The 13,684-nt window shown below is 47.6% G+C and overlaps 1 protein-coding gene across 2 annotated transcripts; it reads left to right on the top strand.

Moving 5' to 3' along the window:
- The first annotated feature begins 3,726 nt into the window (after nt 1–3,726).
- Nucleotides 3,727–9,701, top strand: DNAL4 (dynein axonemal light chain 4). Of its 2 annotated transcripts, XM_077830058.1 has the most exons (5): nt 3,766–3,828; nt 4,254–4,292; nt 5,550–5,766; nt 7,355–7,438; nt 8,499–9,701. In XM_077830058.1, the coding sequence occupies exons 3-5, from the start codon at nt 5,695–5,697 to the stop codon at nt 8,661–8,663; spliced, it is 321 nt and encodes a 106-aa protein (XP_077686184.1). In that variant the 5' UTR covers nt 3,766–3,828; nt 4,254–4,292; nt 5,550–5,694; the 3' UTR covers nt 8,664–9,701. The 2 variants fall into 2 exon arrangements, with proteins under 2 accessions (XP_077686176.1, XP_077686184.1); XM_077830050.1 differs by lacking the exon at nt 4,254–4,292 and having other exon boundaries at nt 3,727–3,828.
- Nucleotides 9,702–13,684: the final 3,983 nt, after the last annotated feature.

Below are 13,684 nucleotides of genomic sequence, written 5' to 3'. Positions count from 1 at the left end.
AGAGCTGCCTCTGCTCCAAGTGAAACTCGACTATGGCATTTCTGTCAGCTAGCCAAAGAGGTCCTGCTGTCCCAAGTAAACCAAGATCACAGCTCCTGCTCTGAAGTGGCTGGAGAGATCCTGCTGCCCTATGCATGACTGAATCACAGCACCTCCCACTTGCCAAGCTGAGAGTGCGTGGTGTGGGAAACACTAAATCACAGTGCCCTATCCTGACTGGCTCGAGAGCTCCCACTGCGCCATGCAAAACGTGTTTCTAGCTCAGAGAGCACACCTCTGAGAGCTGATGCTCCCTAAATGAAAAGAGAGGCCAGCACCTTTTTGAGCCAGCCAAGGTTTCCATTGCCCCAAACTAAACACAGTTCGAGAAGCTCCTGTGGAGCTTATAGAGTCAAAGATTATAAGGTTAGAAGGGACCTCTGCGATCATCTAATCTGACCTCCTGCACAGCACAGGCTATAGGAGAGGCCAAATTCAGGAAGACGAGAGAACTTTAGGATTTCCCTCCACATTGGAACAGAGACACCAACAGAAGTCTAGCCTTTGCTTACAGCCATTGATCAGGAGGATATCATGAACATTGAAAGAAAACTCCCATTAGCTGGAGGATCCAGAACTCACCCTCTGTGGGGTTAATAATTTAGGAGCTGACAAGCAGGCAATGCCAAAAGGCAGTGACTATTTTTCTATAGGGGCCATGAAAATTTTTTTTTAAATCAACATTTACTGCAATTAATGGTTAAATTTCCCATTAAAAAAAAAGCAATTCCACAAACACCATGATACAATCACCTCCCATGCTGCAGAATATATTGATTTTTTCTTTATTGAATGTCACTTTATCTACAGATTGGTAAGAGACTTTGGTCTGAACTAAGACTGGGTGGAATGAAGGAGCTGATCTAGGCCCTGAGCTCCAGAGTGACCCCCAAGTCCCCTCACACACACACCCCAAAAAACCCCCAACATTTCAGAAATGGAGTCTCCCTCTAGATGTGGCCACTCCACCCACCCCACTTGGAAACATGCACATGTAAGTACACGTGTTCCCAAAGAAGCACCTATATTTTGTGGCTGCCAATGACTAACCCTTGCAAGTAGGCCCCAGGATACCTTGAAAAGCATCCTCTCTGGCCACTTTCTTTGAATGCCCAAAGGAGCCTAGTCCCATCTGTCATATCCTGAACCTTCATACAGTGGGATCTATTCACTCGGCAGCATCAAAGATTGAGGGGGGAAAAAAGAAGAAGAAATCCTCTCTAACTTGCTGCTTAATGACAGGGGTGGGTGAACTACACAGGGATTAGAGCATTTAAAAAACAACTGACTCTAGAGTTCATGTCATCCCTGGAGAGATTACAGCAGCTGCCTGGAAACAAAATCGCAATAAAAAGATCTTCTTCCTCCCAGAGATCCTGTTCTTAATTATCTATTCATTGCAAAAGAGACGATCTCCAGCTTTTACCCATCCCTGGATGGCCAGGGTGCTGCTACAGCCTCGTTCCAAGAGAACAGTGACATTAAAAAAAGGGAAGAGGTGAGTAAAACATCAAGTGGTGAAAGGAATTGAAGTGATTGTAAATGAGTGAAGGACAAGAGGCAGCATTAAGTTTCTATCCTTTATGGTGGCGGAAAAAGTTTCCTAATGTGAATCAAATAAGACCACTGCGGTATCATCTTCCTGAGTCTGCAGACAGACAGCTCCAGTGCCTCTACTGCTCAGTCAGGAAACAGGAAAATGATATTAACAAAGCTCTGATCAGTTTCATTGCTGCTGCATTTAGAAACCTGTGGCCAGCAGTTAAATTGTCAAGAGTCAGGGCACTCTACTATTGCTTGGGAAAGGCATAACCAGCAGCCTAGATGAGCACTGAAGTTATTCAGAGGGGAAGAAGACCCATGTGGAGGCTGGGGATAGCGGCATCTGACTACACCTTTCATGTTCTCTCATGTTCTCTTACCTCTGTGCCTTCTTTAGGGTGGCCCCTTACCTCTAGAAATCACTCCTGGATAGAATAGCAGAAAGAACTCCTCACCACTCATCTCTGGGGAGAGAGAGCTCCTTCTTCCAGCTGCTGGACAGGGGTGGCAGAAGCTTCAAACACATGCTAGCCAAAAGCTGATAGGAAAGATGGAGCCTGCAAGCAGAGTGCAATGACAGCATCCCACAAAAAGGCCTGTACCCTGCCTAGCAGTTGGGCTTGGGGAGCTAAATTTCTCCTCAGGGTGTTGCTGTTGGAGCTTACTGGTGGGGACGCCATTCATGTATTGACTTTGGGCTAATCTAGCCCAAAGGCCCTATTAAATTGTTCAACCTCTAGTTTAGAAGGGAGTCAATGCTTGGCTAACTGGACAGTAGAGCTGATCAACATTTTCTGAAGGAATAGTTTTCCATCCGAAAATGCTGATTCCACATAATCAAAATGTTTCACAGGAACATATTGATTTTGTCCAAATTTTCAATGGGAAATCATTAAAACTGTTTGATTACTTAGTATTATATTATAGTCAAAATGAAATGTTTCAACCTTATTGAAATGAAACATTTTCATAAGGTGGCAACAAAATATTTTCAGAATATTACATTTTGCAAAAAATGCTGAGCTTTCAACTATTCATCCCAATTCAGGACTAAATGAAATTTCAAAATATCAGAATTTCTGACAGGACAGAAATTCTGTTGTTTTTTTTACCAGACCTACTCTATAGCGAGAGATGCATCACTTTGGGGACGTAGAGGATTTCATAGACAATTACAGGTATAGAAAACCTCAAAGCAAGCAGAAATGAGATGTATAAAGGTCTTTGCTGAGGCCGGGGGTGGGGGGGGAGAGTGGTTAGTGTCACGCCAGCTTCTTGTTGAACCATAACACCCTTCCCCTACCCCTCCTCACCCCGCCCCCCCAGATTCATACAGGCATTTTTCTCCTCCCCAACATGAAAGTCTTAGGCTTCTCCCAAATGAGTTTACAACGAGAAACTCAAAAGCTTGAGATTTTCCAGACCCTTCCCAGCTGCACTCTCTGCTAAAATTTAAAAGGGGTGGAGGCCTAATATCAAAAATGTTTTTTTAAACCCGAAAACATTACATCATGACAGAGGGGCCGCCGTGCCAATTTGAGTGATATTGCAATACCGCACTCCAGGGTGTGACGCCACTTGCAGCTGCCTAGCAAATCACATTTGGCCTGGCCGCACCTTTGTCATGACAGATCGGCAGCCGGGTCAATTTGAGTGTTATGGGGCACATGGAAGTGTTGCCTAGGGCTGTAGATTTTGTTGAGCAGCCTCTGGTGCTATACTGTCATGGCATGGGTGGTGCCATGGCGTGGAAGTGCACGGTGCAGCGGTCTCCCCGCACCCTGCTATCTCAGTGTGGGTGGTGCTGTGCACACCACTGGCATGGCACGGCAGCCTCAGTGTCATGCTCTTGCAGGCAGGGTTTTGCTATGTGGGTGGCACTGTGTTGTCAGGGTGCCGTGCCAGGGCGTGGGAGCTATATCCCGTGACGCTGAGGGGCTAGTGCCTGCTCTGAGCACAACCCCTCAAGAACCTGAACCACTGACACAGGGGCTCCCTCCCAATACTTTGAGCTCACATGTGATCAGGCAGGTATTGGACGCCTACCACCCCAGCCTTGAGGAGGAGGAAGGACCCTTTCACGCCATCGACAAACCTTGGAACCAATAAGACGTTTCGAATTTTCCAAACCAACCAATGAGAAAGGGGAGGCGGGACTTCCGGCGCTGGTTGCTAAGGCAAGCACGTCTCTCTTCCTAACAACGGAGCGAAGCTGATATTTTGGGGTTCAGAGCCGAGGAGGCGCAGGTGAGACCGAGTCCCTCCCCCGCCCCCGCCAGACCCCTGCTCACCCCCCCAGCCAGGGCTGTCAGCGGGCAGGCCCCCGCCCCCCAGCCAGGGACCCCACCCAGCCGGGGCTCCCGCCGCAGCCAGGGTCCAGCCCCCGCCCGGGATAGCGCCGTCCCCTCCCCCCAGTCCCTTCTAGGTTCTGGTGATAACCCCTCCCCCGGCCTGTGCGATCTGCCGGGCCCCTCCGTGATGGGGTGTGGGGAGGCTCTTGTCCTTCTATGGCTTGATGGCCCTAGCCACCCAGTGGGGGTCTCCCCTGTGCTCTGTGTGGGGGGGGGGCTCTGATAACCCGCCCTTGCCAATCACCCAGTGAGGATCCCTGCATAAAACACCAAGGCCCAAAACATTCTCTGTGTGTGTGTGATTATTTTTCCTCCATCCAGGCCATCTTTTCCCTCTACCCCCCATCGCCCCCATGTCAGGTGGGTCCGATGCCTGGAGCAGGGGGCGTGTGAAGGAGGTGCTGTGCTCAGAAGTGGGTCTGATGCCGCAAAACAGGAACGGGTCTCCAAGGACGCTTCCGTGGGGTTGTTATAAACCAGCTCTATTTAAAATTAAAAGACTTATGGGTGAAATGCCTCTCAACAGCATTTCTTCCCAACCTGTTTGTGTGTTTAAACTGTCTGCTGTATAAGAAGGACTCGGAGCTGGATTGTGTATGTCATGGGACCTGGGGTTGTGGGTGTGACGTTTGGGAGATAAACCTGAAACACCGCAACAACTCAAAGGAACTGCCTCATTCCAGCCATCTAGTTTGCTATCCTGTCTTCCACCATCTGTGACTCCATGCTATTTCAGAGGGATGTGTAAAACTCCCACAATCCCTTCTGGGAGAATCTGTAGCCCTAGTACTTGTTACTTCAGTTAGTGTGTCTGTAGACTGGCTTTACTATGGCCTCAAAGAGGTGCTGGGTATGTTATTGCCCAGTGATGGATCATTAGCTTGTCAGGACCTCTTATGATGCTCCTGTTTTCTTTGAGGGGATAGGGGAGTGTCTTATGCCAGATAGGAGAACCAGAGGAGACCAAGGTGAAATGTTCTGAATTTGCCCATCAGAGAGTGCTGTAGGACTGCGTCACCTTCTGAGCGACTGGCCAGGCACAGGCCCAGAGAAGTGGTGCAACAGAGTCTGATGTGGCACTTCCCTGATTGGCAAACCCTGGAGTTGAAAAAAGAAGTCAAAAAACAAACCAAAACAACCCATTAACTATTTCCATCCTGAAATGCACACAAAATCTGTTCCTGTTGCATGCATACTTTGGCCGCATTGCAAACTGTATTGTGTCCTGAACTGGACAACAGCCTAAGGCAGGGGATGGTTGATGCTATGCTCTCTGTTCGGCTATTGGAAAGCATTGCTGTAATTTCATTGTGTCCTGCCCCTTCACTAGCAACCAAGCTGCCATCAAGTCAGAGCCCTATGTCTCTTTATGGAGTTGTGCCCTGAGAAGTGCAGCACATTTGAAGTCTTGACTATGGAAAGTGACAACTTTTTGTAAGCTCTTTGTCTCTGTAATATCTTGTAACAGAGTTCTCCAGGTTAATTTATATACCCTGGAAAAGGTATGGAGAAGCAGTAAGCAATGGAGGAGATGGCAGGATTCACATCTTGCTTCTCATAGTGATCAAACTGAACCTTTTTAAAATTAAACTTTCTTCCCCCCCCTCTTTTAACTAGTTGGGCAGAGAACCACCTGCTTCTGCTGAAACTGTGCTCTCCCTGATTCTCGAGAGTTCCATCCCTCTCGCCCACCTGCACTGCAGCATCTGGCTGGTCCTAAGTAGGCACCTCTGCCCCCTCTCAGGGTCACAGTGGAAGGACCATGGCAGACACCGGGGAGGGGAAAAAGGAGGAGGCAGATTATAAAAGACTTCACAGCTTCCCGCTGATCAGGGTAAGAACAAGGGTGGGCATGTATGATCATGAGAATGTCAAGGTACAAGGATGGGAGATAAATGTATTTCATTCATACCTACCCTCCAAATCAGTTTGTCCTCAACTTCTGAGTAGCTACAAGAATATGATCGTATCATATCAATTCTGCCTGAGGACTGCACCCTCCTACCATTTCCCCATGTTCCACTCTACTGTGAGGCAACTTAGAAGCAGCCTGCTCCAAAGTTTACTAATGTTGCCACTCAGTCAGCCACAGCAAGCTAGGGCAATAGAAAGCAATCCCTTTCTGACCCCACTCCTTTAGCACTGAACATGCTGCCTTTACAGAACTCCCACCACATTCAGGGTACTCTGTGCAGCTTGGGGTTTTTCAGAGGAGCTTGGAAAAAAGACCTCTCTAGGCAATGAGATAATGGAACAGAGGGGAAACTATGTGTAACTTAGATTATTGCTTATTGCAGTAATATCCAAGGGCTGCCTACCTACTTTTACCAAAATATGAGCACAAAATATTATGATCTATGAGGAAAGGTTAAGATAAATAAATCTTAAATTCAGCTTGGAATAAACAGGTGCAGTTCCATGGGAGTGTCAGGGCTCTAATCACCAGTGTTGTAAATAGTAGTATAAATTGTTCAGAAACTAGTTGTAAGTAGTAACGGAGCATAACTTTTACCTATTTGGCATTGAGTGGCTGTGCAGAAATGAGTGCAGCTGACATGTTGAGGCCATACAGGAGAGGTTGGGATGTATAGGAAAAAGACATTAGAAGGAGAACAACTAACACACCTTCCCTTTATCTTAATTCCCCCTTTAGTTATTTTTTTCTCATATACCTCCCTCTTCTCAACCCTTTAGTCTGCTCTCACTTACTCTGGTCTCCCATTGACTACACTGATGCAACTGAGAGCAGACCTTGACTCATTGTATGTGTCACGCTTGTCTTGGAAACACAAGGAATGCCAAATTGTTACAAGTCTCGTTGCTTTGTCACTTACACCCATTTTCTTCTCCAACTCTCCCCACTGCTCACAACACTCCTGAATTTGGCCCTAAATATGTCTAACTTGGCTATGTGGCAATGAAGCACACCAAGAAGGGAAAGGAATGGTTTAGGAGGATCCCAGAGGTACAGCTAGGAGTGAAAGGATGAAACTGAGCGAAGGGAAAGCCTCAAATAGCTATCACTGCAAGGTATGTTAGGCTGTGGAATACTCTCCTAAAGGAAAAATTGGAAACTTCATCACTTGTAACTTAAATCACTGAATCTTTGGAATATAAGAAGGGAACAATTCTGCATTGACTGGGAGGGAGGGATGAACAAGAGGTGACCTAATAAGCCTCTTCCATCTTGAACATTTGCATTTCTCCAAAGGCAGAGCTATTTCTGATCTCAAGCCCTTGGCATTTGAGCTCCTGTTGGTGATGCTCTTGCGTCCTCTGTGGTACAGATCAGAGGAGCTAGCATGTGTGATTTGTAGGGCACATCTGTGGCATGATGGAGGGAGCAGCTGACACCAGTTTATCTGCTCTTCTGTCTTGTGCCCAGCTCTTTGGGTTGCTGAGCTCCCTCTTGTTTTTCCCAGCACACAGACATGCCAGAGGAGATGCGAGTGGAGGCCATGGAGCTGTGTGTCACCGCCTGTGAGAAATACGCCACCAACAATGAGGTAACAGTCAGTGCTAAGAAGGTTATTTTGTCTGGACATGCTGGTTGCAATCACTCTGTCTATATGTCTCCATACTTGGAGAGTCTTCTGGAGCAAGAGTAAAGGGGGAGGCAGAAAGGAGGTCAGACACTCTGGTCCTGATTTTCTGCTGCTTTGTTCCTGCACTGGGCACAAGGAGAAAAGGGATGGGGGAGGAAAGGTGATTGGAGTCTCAGACTAGGCTCCGAGCATTGAGAGAAGCTTCAGGCCTGTTCTAACTTAGTCTGCGTCCCATTGGCTCTTGTAAGCCAGTTTTCTGTATTCTGAGCGAAGTGGGAGAGAGGTCTCTGATCCAAGTATCACTTGGCGGTGCTGTACAGGTAGGGGGGTTTTGCTCCCTCCTGAATTAACATACTTGGTCTAGTACATCCCGTTATCCCTTGGTCTCAGATGATTTCTGGCTGAGCAACAGGGGACAGTCTGCTTGTTACAATGCATGTTCAGTGCTGGGAATGAGTAAGAACTAGAAGGGAGAGTGGGGGAGTTTTTCATATCTTCCATTTGCCCCTCAGGCTGGGAAAAATGCCTTGTGCCACTCTCCAGCATCTCCCCACATCTCCCATCCATTCTCTAGCTGATGCGTGGTGTGGGGGGAAGGAGCTATTCACAGCCTGGCCCAGTCACAAAAGTTGTGTCTTGCTGATTCACTGCAAGGAAAAAGGAATTTCCTCAAAAACAATAAAGAATAATGATCTGATTCTCCTGTCAAACTCATTCTTGTGTGACTTAAATGGGCCAAGTCCTGATTCAAACCAGTGTGAGTGAGAGGAGAATCAGGTTCTAAATACAGACCTCTAATATCTCCTACTGGGTTTTCAGAAGTCTGCAGCAAAGGAGTCTGGGTACTCCTCAGTGGAGCTCTGCTGTACTGTAACCTCACCCTAGCTCTCACCCTCCTCCTGAGAGTCATGTTAAAGAGAGGGCAACAGTGGGGAATTTGTATGCACAAACACACCCCTCCCATCTCTCTGACCTGCTGCTCCCTCTGCATACTCCTGGACTCTTTCTCTTTATTCCTCAGAGTGCTGCTAAGATGATCAAAGAGACAATGGACAAGAAGTTTGGCTCTTCGTGGCATGTAGTGATTGGTGAGGGCTTTGGCTTTGAGATCACCCACGAGGTGAAGAACCTGCTGTACATGTTCTTTGGCGGCAGCCTGGCTGTTTGTGTCTGGAAGTGCTCCTGACACATCTCCTCATGTCCAAGGCTCACCACATACAAGGGATTTCTTCATTCCTTTCACAGGTTTTTGTACAATCTTGAGGCAGGGCTTTATTTTTAATAGGAAAATTTGGGGATTCTTTTTCATACGCTGTGTCTGTGCGTATGTAAATCTGCTGAGCTATCTAATCCAAATTCAAGGGGTATCTCACTTTGATCTTGTGTGTCTCGTTGCTTAAACAATAAGGTTAGGCAGGAAGGGATCTGGTGGGTAGGTTATCCCGTGGGGTGCTGTTTATGAAGCCATACATCAGAGCTAGGAGTGTGTGTGAAAGGGAAAAGGGTGCTAATCCAGCCATGCCATCTTCTTCTCCTGTCTTTCCACACTATTTTCTCTCTTCTCTGAAGTCCCTCCTACAGCACGGAAAGGTGATGATCAATGTTGATAGTATTCCTCCCCTCTCATTTTCTTTCTGTCCCTATCTAGGATGACCTTTTGGAACAGGTCATGTGAAGGATCCTCCCCCACTGTCCCAAACAGTGCTGGGGGCTAAGTCTGCTGTCCTGCACCTCTCTCCCACTCTCTGGGACAAGAACATGACAGCTGAGCTGCCTGGGTGTGAGAAGAAAGTGACAATTTAGAAATCCAAACCCAGTGGGTTGTTGCTATGCAAACTGACCCCTCCTTTTCACACCCACTGAGCAGTGGCATAGCTCTAAAATGTTTGCAGTTTCTGGCACACGGGGGAGTGGGTGAAAACTCAATACAGCATTTGAATGCATCCTTAAGAGAGGCAAAAACTCTTTGCACACCATAGGTGCCAGTATTGTGCACACTCCATATCTTGTTTAGAGGCTGGTAGTGGGGGGGGCTCCATGTGAGCTGCCAGTTTGTCAGTCATCAGAGATTTAATATACATTTCTTCTTGAGTCTGTTTTATCTTTTTGAAGCTGTGGGGAAGGTGTTAAGAGAGAAAATGAACCTACTTGTATTTTACATATATGGCTTATTTATATGAATATGGGGATTTTTTTTAACAATAAAAAGTTTATTACAATGGTGGCTTTTGTGTTTGAGGTTTTCTCTTTAGAACCCATCAAGGTGGGGGCCCAAAGGGAAGGCAGCCAACTGTGACTTAGTTCAGACTTGGGATATGTCTTCACTATTCTGCTGTTGGCTGGGTGACTTGTAGCAGTGGGAGGAAGGAGTTCTGTCCTCTTTAATTTTGGTTTTGTGCTGGTGGAAGGATTCAGTGCTGAGGGAAGGTTGCCAGATCAACAATGCTGGAGAGCAAAGTCGTCTGTTTTATCTCTAGAGCAGGTTCAATATGAGCAGCAGCAGGGCAAACTACTCACGCTCCACACCTTCTGCCAATCTGCCTCAGTCCTGATCTAAAGGGGCAACCTCTAAAGAGGATTTGAGTCTCTGTGGATCATTGAATTGTTGGCATTCTCAGACGAGAGCCCAACAATGCTACAGTCCATGCCAGGTCTTGTCTATCCACAAGGCCTTTGGAAAGAAAAAAGTGGAACTAATTGACTTGCATTTTAAAAAAAAAAATCTCCATTTGTCCCCTAATCTCTGTTTTACTTTAGACTGTGAGCTCTAAGGACAGGGCCCATCCTTTCTTGAACATCTGAAAAATGCTTGGCATACCATGGGTTCTACTGTAAACAAATAATCTAGTATTACAAAAGCCATCAGAATTTATTTTTTAAATGAGACTATCTATGCCACTTGCAGTAGGAGCAAAGGCCCTGTGTCCTTTCACATAGGCCTCACCTGTCAGATGGGAAATAAATTTTCCCCTCCTGCCAATGTGGAAGTGGGGACTTAGAGTACCAAATCCCCATATCCCCTGAGCCATCTACTCCCGTTTCTCTTACCTCATAGGAATTACAGGCTGCATCCCACAAATGAGCCAGCTCCCCCTTTTTTTAAGCAAACGTAGTGCTACTGGAAAGGGCTCCAGGGTGATCCAGACATTTAGCCAATGAAAATCTTGGTCCTTTTGTTCTAAGTCTTCCATCCTCCTCAGTGCTATGTTTACGTTCCTTAGGGCCCAGAGGGTAAGTAAGGCAAGTGACTCTGGAAGGCCCTGCCTCTTGTGGGTTTGCAAGCTGTTATGGTGTTTCTGAAATGACACTTTAGTTTCTTTAATTTTATTTCTTTCATGCTAATGAATAGTTAATAGCTGTGCACGTGTGCACACACACACACGCATCCTGGTCATGGGTGCCCATGCTAGGGTCAGGTTGACCTGTAGAGATCAGACAGAGGGAGGGGGGTTACCTCAGCAAACAATCTCTTGGCCCCACCAGCCATCTGTTATCTGGCCAGTGGTCATGTGGCTGCAGCCATGTCTCTGTGACCTGCACAAAACAAGCACATTCTGCTGAAGTTGGCTGGTCCCCAGCAATTAGACCCCACATCAGGAAGATAAAACCCCTCAGTTACCCCAGTTGCACTTGCTTTAGGAATCTGGGAGGTTCCCATCTTCTTCTATGCCTTTCCCAACAAACACTTCCCTCTACAGACAGCAATCTTGGGCCTTTCTGGGGCCTACCCTGTTCTGGGAGTAGCCACAGTCATTTTCACTATTGGCTGGAGTGCGTACCTTACAAACGTGTTCCATGAGTGCGTCAGCAATGGAGTTTCAAGGAGATGCCTATTGGGCTGGCAGCAAGTGTGTTTCTCCTGTGTTAAGGGGCAGGGAGAGGAGAGGTTTGTCCTAGTGTAACTTTTCTGGCACCCAGTCCATGTGCTGTTACCATCATCCTACCATCAAACAGTGCTTGAGTCACAGGTGGGGAGGGAGGTGGAAAACTGCAGGGTGGCATGTGTCGGCACCAACCAGCATGACCCTTCCTATCTGCCAGTTGGGAAAGGCCACAATCCTTCAAAATCCAATTATAAGCAGTGAATCATTTGTGACTTACTTTACTGCGAAGGGGAGCAGGGATCCATAACGTTCTGCTATTGGACTGCATGGTGGGGAGTCCCTGAGTCCTTGAAAGCACTGGAAAGGTCGCAGAGGGAATGACCATCATGGACTCCCTGCCCCAAGGGTGACTCAACTCCAGCAGGCAGGGGATGGGAGGCATGAATCTGATCACTTCCCTGCAATGATGTCATGGCAACCAGATGCACTGCTACACAGCCAGATGAGGAGTGTTGGCTTTGAAGCGCTCCATCTCTCGTTTCGCTGCAGGCTCAGACCTGACTCCATGAAAAATCTTTTGGTTAATATTTAATGCTGGCATTGAAGTGATGCAGAGCCTGAGGGTTGCCAGCGCCGTGCCCAGCCTCCTTTCTGCTTCCCACTGTGACACTAACTCACTGTTGTCACAAGGGATGAGGGTTTTGAACACTTCTCGTGTAAGGCTGGGATCTTTGTGAATGGGCAGGCTCCCACACATACACTGATGATGATGATGAGCCCACAAGCTGGGTATGGGATCCTTGCACACAGACTGACCCCAAACCCAGCTCTGTGACCCGGGGAGGTGTGGGGTCCCCACACACCGACCCAGCTCGGACCTGGCCCTGTGACATAGGAGATAACCCCACTGCTCAGTTGTGGGGGGTCCCCGTTCACAAAGCAGTGACCAACTCATTTCACATAAGCCACTGAATAGCTTATGGTGGTAAAAGGTTTTGGGAAGCAGGAACCTAATGGGTCTGTATTCCATCCGCAATCCCTTTGAGCCACTTTGTTCCCCCAGGCCAGGGCCAGCTTGGAACCAGTGGCTGCCCTGTGAAGGGCTCTGTAGCCCTTCCCCAGTCCCTCAGCCTTATCCACTCCCTGCTGCCTGGCTAGGTCAGCAGGTCTTTGAAGTCAGTCATTTTGCTGGAAAGCTCTGCTCATGTGAGCCCAGAACACGGATGCACTTAAGAGTTAATGTCTTTAGCAGAGACTAAAGGGGGAAATAAGACCTGTGCATTTACTATCGGCCATGTTATTACTGCAGCGCCAAGGAATGAAATATAGCATTGTCAGAATCTGGGGCGGCCGAAAGCGTCAGCTGGAGACCGTTACTAGGCAACCATTGCACCACGGGACATGAGCAAGCAGAGAACTCATCGTTCTCTCCACAGCAGCTCTGTGTGTATGTGTTCAAGAGAGTGTGCATGTGTCCTAGAGAATGTATGACTGTGTTAGAAAGAAAAGTGTGAAAGGGAGGGAAGTGATACTGAGTCAGAGGAATGTGTGTAAAGAAAATGGGGCTCTGTGTGTGCCCACTGGTGCCATCCAGCCCCCTGGACCTGGGCCCAGGTTGGATCTGCTGACATGGCCACGAAGGGCTTCACATCTTAGCCCCAGCCCCCTGAGTTATCTATTCTCCTTTCCCCAGATCTCCTAGGTGAAAGGAAGATTTAAAAGAGAAAACTGGCATCTCTTTGACTCCTGTACCCCAGTGCTGGCCTCTCACCCACAAGATGGTCTGGGTCCCACTGCCTGTTGCATTAAGTTTGTGATTGCAAGCTTTGCAGGGTTGGTTAAATCCGGGAAGCTCTCCCTTCTATTTACCTCCTTGGCTTTCCTGATGGAACCAGCTTTGTGTGCTATACATCACTGGAAAGGTGAATTTCCTGCAGGAAGGTTTCCCAGGGTTAAGGAACTCTTCAAAAAGATTGAAATCCTCCATACCCATTTGGCTTAGAAAGTTGCTAGCAAGCTCATTTGGAACGGAGTGAAGATGCAGCTTCCTCTCTCACACTTCTGATTCCTACTTGTCCCATTCTGTAAAGTGCAGTATCAGCAGAAACTATGTAGTGCAAGGGGCAGGTATCATATAGTGCAGGTACTTGAATAACTCTTCCATGGCACCTTTAGCATGACATCAGCACCCCTTGCTATTCCAGTGCTGGAACCCCACCCCAGAATTGATGATGTACCTAAATTCTGACCCAAAACATCCTCTATTATTCCAGTTCTAGGATTCCCCAAAGCAGTTGTACCATCCACCTTGCTCCTGACTCACAGCAACAAGCCTGGGACCCCTAAAGCAGCTTTGCCAGCACACCTCACTCCTGATCTGCAG

Source organism: Eretmochelys imbricata, chromosome 1, assembly GCF_965152235.1.
Source record: "Eretmochelys imbricata isolate rEreImb1 chromosome 1, rEreImb1.hap1, whole genome shotgun sequence".
NCBI lineage: Eukaryota > Metazoa > Chordata > Testudines > Cheloniidae > Eretmochelys > Eretmochelys imbricata.
Note: the sequence above shows the minus strand (reverse complement) of the source record. Positions and strands in the feature narration are given on the sequence as shown.

What these genes read in the sequence shown, in the direction of transcription:
- DNAL4 (XM_077830050.1), top strand. Translation starts at nt 5,695, where the DNA reads ATGGCAGACACCGGGGAGGGGAAAAAGGAGGAGGCAGATTATAAAAGA. An exon ending in ACAGCTTCCCGCTGATCAGG is followed by an intron (nt 5,767 to 7,354) that starts GTAAGAACAAGG and finishes TGTTTTTCCCAG; the next exon opens with CACACAGACATGCCAGAGGA. An exon ending in AATACGCCACCAACAATGAG is followed by an intron (nt 7,439 to 8,498) that starts GTAACAGTCAGT and finishes TTTATTCCTCAG; the next exon opens with AGTGCTGCTAAGATGATCAA.